The following is an 11,819-nucleotide window of genomic DNA, read 5'->3' on the forward strand; positions in this document are numbered from 1 at the left end:
TATATATATATATATATATATATATATATATATACTACAATGATAAAATGTTATGTTAGTAAATACAAATTTCAAAAAGCAGCCTAATAAAAATGTGTACATTCCTCCATTTTCTGTGTGTGTTTGTGTATATAACACCATTCCATACAATGAAATGAAATTGTCCCAGTTTCTCTTATCACATGCATTAAATGAAAAACATAAAAAACATATCATATAACATAAATACATCTGTTCTTTAATAATACAAAAAAATCGTAAATAAATTGTTAGCTGCCAGTCTGCGGTGCTTTCATACTTCTCCAACTTACCGTTACAAAAATGAATCAAACAGAGACGGAGATGCAGAGCAGATGAACTAGTTTTAATGACTTCTTCATATGTGGAATGACACCTACTGCCTACGGGTACCTAAAAGGGACAATTAATACATGACATGGCCATGTTAACATCCATGCACATGCGCATTAAAAATGAGCTGTAGATCAGGAACTGACAAACTGCATTACTGTCTCCCTCAAGGGCAGGAAATGAGCATTACACCATCTCAACATTGTCTATTTTCTGCTGCTGTGTTAAGAACTGATTTACACTAATAGTTTGTGACAGACACCTTCCCTTATAATCCACACACACACACTAATGAAGTCTCAGTTTAGTTTAACACATGGATTTGGCACCAGTCTCTTCACTTACAACCTGTCGGAGAGAGAGAAAGAGAGAGAGAGAGAAGAAACGGTCAGAAAAAGAAATCAAACAGGTGAATGAAAGAACACATGATTTAGACAATTGGAATTGGACAGGTAGAGACTGTGTGTGTGGGTGTGTGTGTGTGTGTGTGTGTGTGGCTTCATGGCTTGCATTTGAGAACAGTGGATTTATATATTGTTTTTCTTTTTTTGGAGGGAAACGACTGAAGAGGTAAGTGATGAGGTCAGAGGTTACTGTGTGTGTGTGTGTGTGTGTGTGTGTGTGTGTGTGTGTGTTCAGTACTGTAATTAATGAACAGGAATTAGCTGAGCGTCTGTTTATAGGTTCTAAGAAATTATTGTGAATAAATAATTTTATTTATTGTGAATACATTTATTCAGAGTGGAAATTAAAGAGTTAATGAAGATCTCTAACAAACTCTCACTGACTAGATCTGATCAAATTAATAAACAAAGTAAATTTTAGAACTTTCTATTGAGAAATTGTATTTTTTAATGAAGACTCCTTCTGGGTTTGATCAAAGCTGGTTTTTATTTTACGGTCAAGTGTGATACAGCAGAAAAAACTTTAACTTTATGCCTTTGATTAAGCACCAGAACAGGAGCCATAATGTTTATAAGCTAATATGGTATGAGAACATTAGCATTTTAGACCCAGTAATGCGAGTGGATGTTGTGTGTCATGTGTATGTTACAGAACAAAAAAGAACAAATGATGAGGTCACATCTTTGCACTTTTTCATTTTAAATGATGAAGCATTTGTTAGACTGATTAGTGAAGTTAAATAATTGACTGTAGTGTTAGTGGAGAGTTAGCATTAGCTGGACTGAAGGAAGATGAGATTTAAGGTTGTGATCAGGTCAACACTCAAAATAGAGCCCAATGATCTTAAAACCTCCTGGAGACCAATTAGGCCAGGTTGAGCATTAGTTAATCATTTAGCACACACGTACGCACGCACACACACACAAAGTGCTGATTAACAAAAACAATTGGTTATTAAAAGCGGTTATTCTGTGTTCTGTGATCCTTTGGGAAAAGCTGTAACTGTTTCTCTCTCTCTCTCTCTCTCTCTCTCTCTCTCTGTACCTCTTTATCCATCTCTCTGTCTCTCCATCTCTTTGTCTGTCTGTCTCTCAGGGCAGTGATGGATATCGGGGGTTTGGAGACGGTGGTGGCGAACTCGGTGTATGTCTCAGCTCGTGGCAGTTTAGATGTTTTGGCTGCTGCAGCAATGCGAGATAAGAAATATCGAGCTAAACTGAATCTTCCACACATCCGAGAGTGTGAGCACATGAAGGCCACAGTCGACTCTGCCTTTGACAGCATGTGTGTTCGCCAGCCAATTGGAAGGTGGCTCTTCCAGCAGTTCCTCTCCAGTGACCTCACTCACAGAGCCGCCGGAGAGTTCTGGAAGGACGTGGAGGACTACAACACAGTGCTGGAGAAAGACCGTGTCCAGAAAGCACAGAAGATCATTAACCAGTACTTTGACATAAGCTCTAAAGACTTCTGCAGCTTCCTGGAGGAGAAGACAGTGGTCCGTGTGAAGGAAGACTACCGTAACACCAGAAGTGATCTTTTCACGGAGAGCGAGCAGCAGCTGCTGAAACATCTGGAGGCCAGCGCACTGGGTGGGTTTAAATCCAGCCCCTACTTTCTGCGCTATGTCCAGTTTAAGTGGCTGGAAGGACAGGCAGTGACAGAGGACTGGTTCATGGAGTTCCGTGTCCTTGGGAAGGGTGGCTTCGGTGAGGTGCATGCCTGCCAGATGAAGGCCACTGGAAAGATGTATGCCAACAAGAAGCTGAACAAGAAACGGCTGAAGAAGCGCAAAGGCTATGATGTAAGCCAGAAACTCATAAATATTCGTTAGCGTTCCAGATGGATAGAATACACCAACTGTCTATATCTGTGTGTCCAGGAAACAACTCAGAGCAATCAGGAAGTGAATAAGCACACAGGTCACATGATTAAATGAGTTTACTGAGGATATAAATTGTGTGATAAAAGTGTTTTGTGTGTGTGCAGTTAGTGTGTGTGTGCAGTCAGTGCGTAATTATGTTTTTTTGTGTTCTTGGTGGCTGCAGTGAGTTTGAAATTTGAGTAAAACAGGAGTTAAAGGCACTGAATAAATAAAAGTTGTTATGCTAATTAGCTTTATGTTAATGAGGGAAATGTAAATGAATGCTGTTTAATGCTGTCGGTCTCAGAGGTCTGGATATCAAATATGAAACTTTACTTTACCGTTATTCAGAGTAAATGGTTTTTAATTTGTCTTCAGCTGGTGATTTCTGCATTCAGTGGTTTTAAAACTGCAGTGATAAAATCCTCTATTTGCATTGACCACATCCACTATTTTACAGATCTCTTTGTTCCTGTCCCTCTCTCTCTCTCTCTCCCTCTCTCTCTCTCTCTCTTTCTCTGTCTCTTTCTTTTTGTCTGTCTGTCAGTCACAAGATTGATCATACACTTTAATGCTAATCACGACCTCATCATTCCCTCACTGTTACACCACAGAATTAAAAATATATATATATATATAATATTTATGTACAGTGTGTGTGTGTGTGTGTATGTGTGTGTGTGTGTGGTCCTGTGCATATGTGTGTCAGAGTGTGATGGTGGAAAAGAGAATCCTGGCAAAAGTGCACAGTCGCTTCATCGTCTCTCTCGCGTACGCTTTCCAAACCAAAAGCGACCTCTGTCTCGTCATGACTATCATGAATGGAGGAGATCTCAGGTAAACACACACACACACACACACACACACACTTTACTAACTAAAATTAAAACTGTTGCACAATGAATGAAATACCCTGCAGTCATCAGGAATCTGATTAATTCAATCAGGGATTTGTGGATCAGTTTCTCTGTCCCTGTCTCTCTGCCCCGTCTATCTGTCTGTCCCTGTCTCTCTGTCCCTGTCTCTTTCTCTATACCTGTCTCTCTGTACCAGTCTCTCTGTACCTGTCTCTCTGTCCCTGTCTCTTTCTCTGTACCTGTCTCTCTGCCCCGTCTATCTGTCTGTCCCTGTCTCTCTGTCCCTGTCTCTTTCTCTATTCCTGACTCTCTGTACCAGTCTCTCTATACCTGTGTCTCTGTCCCTGTCTCTCTGTACCTGTCTCTCTGCCTGTCTATCTGTACCTGTCTGTCTGTACCTGTCTCTCTGTCCTTTTCTTTCTGTAGGTATCACATGTATAATGTAGATGAGAAGAATCTGGGCTTTAGTGAAGTGCGAGCGAGTTTCTATTGCGCTCAGATCATCTGTGGATTAGAACATTTACACCAACACAGAATCATCTATAGAGACCTGAAACCTGAGAATGTTCTCCTCGATGATGCAGGTAAACAAACACACACACACTCACACTGAGAGAGAGAGAGAGAGAGAGAGAGAGAGAGAGAGAGAGCACCTGTTCTGTAAAATTCATCTTTTCTCGTGTGTGTGTGTGTGTGTGTGTGTTTAAGGTCATGTTCGACTGTCTGATCTCGGGTTGGCTGTTGAACTTCCTCCAGGAAAAGACAAAACTAAAGGATATGCAGGAACACCAGGTTTCACACACACACAAACACACACGCACACACACACACGCACACACACACACATTTTAGGAATCAGATAGCTAGATATGGTTTACTGTTGTACAGTTCTTCATTTATGCTGTTAAGAGAAGAGGACACTGAAACAGGAACTATGATTGGGGAACAGGAAAACCAGGAAAACTAGAGCCTAAGAACTCAGTAACAGAAGGGAACCAAAAGAACCGAAAGTGAAAACCCTAAACCCCTGAGAATTCTCAGAAAAAAACAAAAAACAGAGGAAGATGAACAGAGTGATTGTAAATTACAGACAAAGACAAAAAATGCAGGTGATACAAACTACACACAGGTGAGTTGGGTCATCTGGTTGCTGGCTTCTGCAGAGTCAGAAAAGGAACACAGGAAAACGGGAACCACAATGGACCTTTCCTTGATGCTGGTTATTATTCAACACCTGAGACGTGTTCAAATGTCTGTGCTTCAAAATTACTGAGTGTACAGGGCTAACCTACACCACATCCAACCACACCTCCCACTGCAGTTCCAAAAAAATATAATGTTTAAAACATATTTAATCAGGAAAAATATGAAACATTATTTAAATCATTTACAGATTTATCCAGAAACTGATTTCTAATCTAAAACTCTTGCTTTAATACAAATGTCTAAAAAACACTAATAAAATTTACTGCTAATTTACTCTGTATGTGTGTGTATTTGTGTGTTTTCAGGGTTTATGGCTCCCGAGCTGCTGCAGGATAAAGAATATAACTACACTGTGGATTATTTCACTCTCGGAGTGACGCTGTATGAGATGGTGGCAGCTAAAGGACCATTCAGAGTCAGAGGAGAACAGGTGCAGTGGATATAAAAAGTTTATGTGCCCCTGTTAAAATTGCAGGTTTTTGTGGTATAAAAAATTAAAGATAAATCATGTCAGATCTTATTCCACCTTTAATGTATAACCAACAACATTCAAGTGAAAAACAAGTTTTAAAAAAAAATAATAATAACCAGGTTGCATAAATATACACACCCCTTAGCTAATACTTTGGTAAAGTATGTTTTGCTTGTACCACTGTTTTAGGGTAAGAGTCTACCAAATTAGCACATGTTGATTTGATAATTTTATTCCACTCTTCCTTGCAATAATGCTCCAGATCTATCGGATTGCAAGGGGATCTCCTGCACATAGCCTTCTTCAAGTCACTCCACAGGTTTTCAATAGGATTTAGATCTGGGCTCTGACCCGGCCATTCCAAAACGCTGATCTTCTTCTTCTAAAACCATACTTCTGTTGACTGCATTGGTGCTTTGGGTCGTTATTGTGCAGGAAGGTGAAATATCAGCACAGAGGCCTACAGAGGCCTGCAGGGTTTTTTTGCCACAATAGATTGGTATTTGGAGCTATCCATGATTCCCTCTATCCTAACTAGAGCCCCAGTCCCAGCTGAAGAAAAGCAGCTCCATAGCATGATGCTGCCACCACCATGCTTCACCGTGGGTATGGTGTTCTTTGGGTGATAAGCTGTCTTGTTTTTGCATCAAACATATCTTTTAAAATTATGCCCATAAATTTCCACCTTGGTTTCATCAGACCAGAACACATTTTGCTACATGGTTTGGGGTGATTTAGTTGAGCTTGGATGGGTTTTTGTTTTTTTTCACTGAGAAAGGGCTTGCATCTAGCCACCCTACCCCATAGCCCAGGCATGTGAAGAATACGAGAGATTGTTGTCACATGTAGAGAGTAATCAGTACTTGCCAGATATTCTTGCAGCTCCTTTAATGTTGCTGTAGGTGTCTTGGCAGCCTCCCTGGTAAGTTTTTTGTCTTGTCCTTTTGTCAGTTCTGGAGCGATGTCCTGTTCCTGCTGATGTCACTGTGGTGCTCCATTTTCTCCACTTGTTGATGATGGCCTTCACAGTGTTCCATGGTACATCTAATGTTTTGGAAATTCTTTTATACCCCTCTCCTGAATTATATCTTTTGGCAATGCTGTACATGTTTTGTAAGCTCTTTGTGGATCATGGCTTCAGCAGTCAGATAAAGTGATGTGATATGATGTGAACAAAATCCTACAGAAACAGCTGATCTTTATGTAGGGCTAATCAGAATCACTTCATTGATGACAGCTGTATGATAATTACTTTTGAATATGAGTTTGGTTTATGGTTTTAAGAATATTTTTTTTTACTTGAATTTGGTTGATTGCTATATCACATTAAATGTGGAAAAGGATATGACACGATTTTTTTGGGTTCAAATTTTTATATCACAAAAACCTGCAATTTTAACCAGGGCTGTGTAGATTTTTTATATCCACTGTATATACACACACAAGCACACACACACAGTGAGACAGTGAAACAGTAGGACACTGAACAACAACATGTAGTGTAAACAGAGACATTCTTCTGCTGGTGCATGACTGAAGTTTGGGATTGAAGCTTCACTCTGAGGGACAGATCAGGTCACAATTTTACACTTGTGAGTCGTCAGTGGTAATGAAGAATCGTAACCATTGACCACTTGGCTAAAATAAAACCTTACACTGAATGTTCAATTCAATTAAATTTTATTTGTATAGTGCTTTTAACAATGGACATTGTTACAAAGCAGCTTTACAGAAATAAATGGATTCAAAAAAATATATTGTAAATATGTGAATTTATCCCTAATGAGCAAGCCAGAGGTGACGGTGGAGAGGAAAAACTCCCTGAGATGACATGAGGAAGAAACCTTGAGAGGAATCAGACTCAAAAGGGAACCCCGTCCTCATCTGTGTGCAACGGATAGTGCGATTATAAATAAATCCCTTCTATTATTGTGTACTATATGGACAAATAGTGCAAATGTGCAACCAGTAAATTCATCACAGTTTTCGCAAGAAGTCCGGCTGGTTAAAATCTATCCACTGTCCACTGATGGAGTCGGTGTTTGTGGCAACTGCAGCCCCAAAGCCACTACAGCAATTACAGTCCCAAGCCATTACAGTACAGCTCCCCATATGTGATCCCCAAGCAGCACCATCTCCACAGCCCCCAGGTGGCACCATCCCCAGCAATCCAAATGGTTCTTCAGGCCGTCCATAGGGGGCCCCAGCAGCAGCGAGCGATCTCAACCGATGAGAACTCCAACCAGAAGCAGGGCATCAGGATGGGTCAGGCAGCGAGGAGGAGCAGAAGGTGCATCAGGATGGGTCAGGCAGCGAGGAGGAGCAGAAGGGGTCAGGATCACTGGCATCTCAGAAGTAGCATGTGTAGCTCAACAGAGAGTGAGGGAGACAGAGAGAGATGGAGAGAGAGGGAGACAGAGAGAGATGGAGAGAGAGGGGGACAGAGAGAGATGGAGAGAGAGGGGGACAGAGAGAGATGGAGAGAGAGAGGGAGAGATTGTTAGGTAAGCTTTTGTCCTCTAATGGTTAAGGACAATGTACTTTGTGTGCAGAGAGCAAGCAGGGACTCCGGCAAGACTAGCTATGACAGCATAACTAAAAGGGAGAGCCAGAAGCTAACACAGACATGAAGGCACCCTGGGACATAAGGCAGCCAGCCACTCCACCGTCAACAAACCTGAGTGAACGTGTGAGAGTGGGGGGGCGACAGCATCCAAACATCCCAGTTCACCACAACACTGTATGCCTGTGAAACCCTCCAGACCTGCCCCTGTACCTAAGAAAAAACTATTCACTAAAGGCTTGACTAAACAAATATGTTTTCAGCTGAGACTTAAACACTGAGACTGTGTCTGAGCCCCGAACACTAAGTGGAAGGCTGTTCCATAACTGTGGGGCTTTGTAAGAGAAAGCTCTACTACCAGCTGTAGCACGCACTATTCGAGGTACCAACAAATAGCCTGCACCTTTTGATCTGTGTAGGCGTGGCGGATCATAAAAGACCAAAAGTTCACTCAGGTACTGCAGTGTGAGACCATTCAGTGCTTTATAGGTCAATAGTAGTATTTGATAATCAATACGAAATTTGATTGGGAGCCAATGCAGTGTGGATAAGATAGGGGTGATGTGGTCATATCTTCTGATTCTAGTAAGGACTCTCGCTGCTGCATTCCGGACTAACTGGTGCTTGTTTATGCATCTACTGGAACATCCAGACAGTAAGGCATTACAATAATCCAACCTAGAGGTAACAAAAGCATGAACTAATTTTTCTGCATCGTATAGTGATGATATATTTCTTATTTTAGCAATATTTCTAAGATTAAAGAAAGCGATCCTAGTGATATTATCTACATGAGCTTCAAAAGAAAGACTAGAGTCGATAATCACACCATCTTTTACTGCTGCACATGATGAAACAGAAACGTCATCCAGAGTTATTATGTAATCAGAAAGCTTACTTCTAGCTGCATGTGGTCCTAGTACAAGTACTTCTGTCTTGTCAGAATTAAGTAAGAGAAAGTTAATAAGTAGTTTCTAATGTCTTTTACACATTCCTCACAGCCTTGCGGGACACCAAACTTTACCTTAGTATGCAAAGAGAAGTCACCATTTACATCGACAAACTGATAACGATCAGTCAAATAAGACCTGAGCCAGGAAAGGGCTGTTCCCTTAACGCCTACTACATTTTCCAGTCTATTGAGGAGAATAGCATGATCAATGGTATCAAAAGCTGCACAAAGGTCAAGCAGCACCAGCAAGGAGACACAACCCTGATCAGAGGCCAATAGTAGGTCATTTACCACTTTAACCAGCGCTGTCTCTGTGCTATGATGAGGCCTAAATCCTGACTGATACATTTCATGAATGTTATTCCTATGTAAGTATGAGCATAGCTGCTGTGCTACAACCTTTTCTAGGATCTTGGAGATAAAGGGGAGGTTTGATATTGGTCTATAGTTAGACAGCTGACAGGGGTCAAGGTCAGTTTTTTTTTAATCAAGGGCTTGATAACTGCTAATTTAAAAGATTTAGGTACATAGCCAATGCTAAGGGAAGAATTGATTATCTTTAAAAGAGGTTTGATTGTTTCAGAAAATCTGTTTGAAGAAACAAGTAGGTAAAGGATCTAGCATACAGGTTGATGATTTTGATGATGAAATTAGTGAAATTAGTTCAGTCTCTTCAAGGGGAGTAAAGCGTTGTAGTTGTTTATCTAATATTATCATATTATCATCTACAGGGTTAGTTATAAAACTGTCCGGTTTTAAATTAATAGTCTGAATTTCTAGCCTGATATTTTCAATCTTACCATTGAAAGAATTCATGAAGTCATCGCTGCTATATAATGATTGTGTGCGTGTTTCTATTGTGGTTTTATTCCTAGTTAATTTTGCTACAGTATTAAATAAGAATCTTGGATTATTTCTGTTATCTTCAATTAGGGTGGAGAGATACATTGATCTAGCAGCACTAAGAGCTTTCTTATAGCTCAATAGGCTCTCCTTCCATGCTATTTGAAATACTACCAAGTTAGTTTGACGCCATTTACGTTCTAGTTTTCGAGTGGTCTGTTTTAAAGTTCGTGTGTGATCGCTATACCAGGGTGCTAGCTTTTTCTCCCTAATTATTTTTCTTTTTAGTGGAGCTACCTTATCTAGCGAGTTGCAGAACGTTGATTCTAAACATTCAGTTGCCTGGTCAAGTTCTTTGGGATCAGACGGTGATCCAATCATGGTTGATAAATCTGGGAGATTACTGATAAAACTCTGTGCAGCTGTTGACGTGAACGTACGTTTGACATGGTGACGTGGCAAGGTGCATATACTATGATTAAGACACATTTTAAATGAGATGAGGTAATGATCTGAGATAGCTTCAGACTGTGGACATGAGACTATATTTTCTATATTTAATCTGAATGTTAGTATTAAATCAAGAGCGTGACCACCACTATGCCTTGCCCTCAAAAATAGTCCAATTATCTATAAAGCCCACGTTGTTTTCGGAGCACCACCTGGACATCCAGCAGTTCAGCGACCATGACCTGCTGTAAGCTACATCGCCACACCACACTGTATTGTGCAATGTGTTACTGAGGTGCGTATAACTCGGCCATCTTATTGAATAGTTAAACCTCCATTTCAAGATATACTCCTGAAATGATGCACGACTCACAAGTGTAAAATTGTGACCTAGTCTGTCCTCAGAGTGAAGCTTCAATGGCCAGAACATTGTGAGTTCAAATCCCCAGACTGACAGTTGCATAGTTGTTGTTTTTTTTTTTGTAATTGCTGTTGTTGTGAATTAGGTGGATATCAGTGAGGTGACGAGGCGGATCCTGAGTGACCCCCCTTGTTACCCCCCCCACCTTCAGTAATGAGCTGAAGCAGCTGTGTGATGGACTGATGGAGAAGGATCCAGAAAAACGCCTGGGCTTTAAAAACAACCAGTGTTTGGAGCTGAAAAATCAACCATTCTTCAGAGAACTGAACTGGGGTCAGCTGGAGGCAGGTATACACACACCCACACACACACACACACAAAGCAAGTATGCTTTAAAACATATATACTATACAGAGCTGAACTGTGGTCTGCTGGAGACAAATAAAAACACCACATAACTAAAACACTTCTATTATTATATAGCTTATAACATGTTTCTCTCTCTGCCTCTCTTTGTCTCTCTTTCTGTCTCTCTCCATCTCTCTCCATCTTTCTATTGCAGGTCTTCTTCCTCCTCCATTTGTTCCTGATCCTAGGATGGTTTATGCGAAGAACATTGATGATGTGGGTGTCTTCAGTACGGTTAAGGGTGTAGTGTATGATGCTAAAGATAATGAGTTTTATAATGAGTTTGCATCAGGAACCATTCCGATTCCATGGCAGGAAGAGATGATAGAGACCGGAGTGTTTGCAGAGCTGAATGTATGGGGTGACAATGGGAAACTCCCCAATGACCTTGACCTCAACTATGTCCAGAGCAAAGGAGGCGGGTGTGTTATGCTGTAGACAGACAGAGAGAGATGGAGGGAGAGAGAGAGAGAGAGAGAGAGAAGATTCACCAAATAAATCCAAGAAATAGGCAAGAAACACTGACTTCACACACATCACTCAGTGTCACACCTGCTGCATTAATGTTATATTTTCATTTATCTGTTTACATGTAAAGGTTTTATAGACATACAGAGGAATAAAATAAACAATAAAAATAAAATACTGTTTAATGATGAATAAATAGCAGAAAGCAGCATTATCAGTTCCCTCTGTTTACTGAACACACACACACACACACACACACACTGAACTGAAAGTTTTCATTTTCCCTTCTGAAGTTTTTTAAGGTTTCAGAGCATAAGTCACTTCTTACTTGCGAAATACTCTAAAGCTCTGTGTGTGTGTGTGTGTGTGTGTGTGTGTGTGTGTGTGTGCCACTACTATACTGTGTGTGACAAGTTTTAGTTTTCAGCTTCCTTTCACTTCAGTTCCAACTTTTGGGACTAGGAGACGCCAAAACACACTCACTTTCATAAACATGTTGTTTTTGTTTTTCACTTTATAGCAAAGCTGAAGTTTGGTGACATGTGATCTGTGAGTTTGACTGACTGATACAGGAGCTCATAAAGAAGTGTGTTGAGTGTCTTGGCAAGTCACATGATCTCTT

At 40.6% G+C, this 11,819-nt stretch overlaps 1 protein-coding gene across 1 annotated transcript; it reads left to right on the forward strand.

Annotated features, from left to right (window-relative positions):
- The first annotated feature begins 78 nt into the window (after positions 1 to 78).
- grk1b (G protein-coupled receptor kinase 1 b) lies at positions 79 to 11,402 on the forward strand. The gene is given in 9 exon segments (XM_026917654.3): positions 79 to 760; positions 1,852 to 2,557; positions 3,327 to 3,454; positions 3,901 to 4,058; positions 4,183 to 4,266; positions 4,986 to 5,110; positions 10,467 to 10,517; positions 10,519 to 10,669; positions 10,884 to 11,402. Coding segments are annotated over 8 exon segments (1,680 nt in total). The 5' UTR covers positions 79 to 760; positions 1,852 to 1,858; the 3' UTR covers positions 11,168 to 11,402.
- The last annotated feature ends 417 nt before the right edge of the window (positions 11,403 to 11,819 follow it).

The sequence above is a fragment of the Pangasianodon hypophthalmus genome, chromosome 27 (genome assembly GCF_027358585.1).
Source record: "Pangasianodon hypophthalmus isolate fPanHyp1 chromosome 27, fPanHyp1.pri, whole genome shotgun sequence".
NCBI lineage: Eukaryota > Metazoa > Chordata > Actinopteri > Siluriformes > Pangasiidae > Pangasianodon > Pangasianodon hypophthalmus.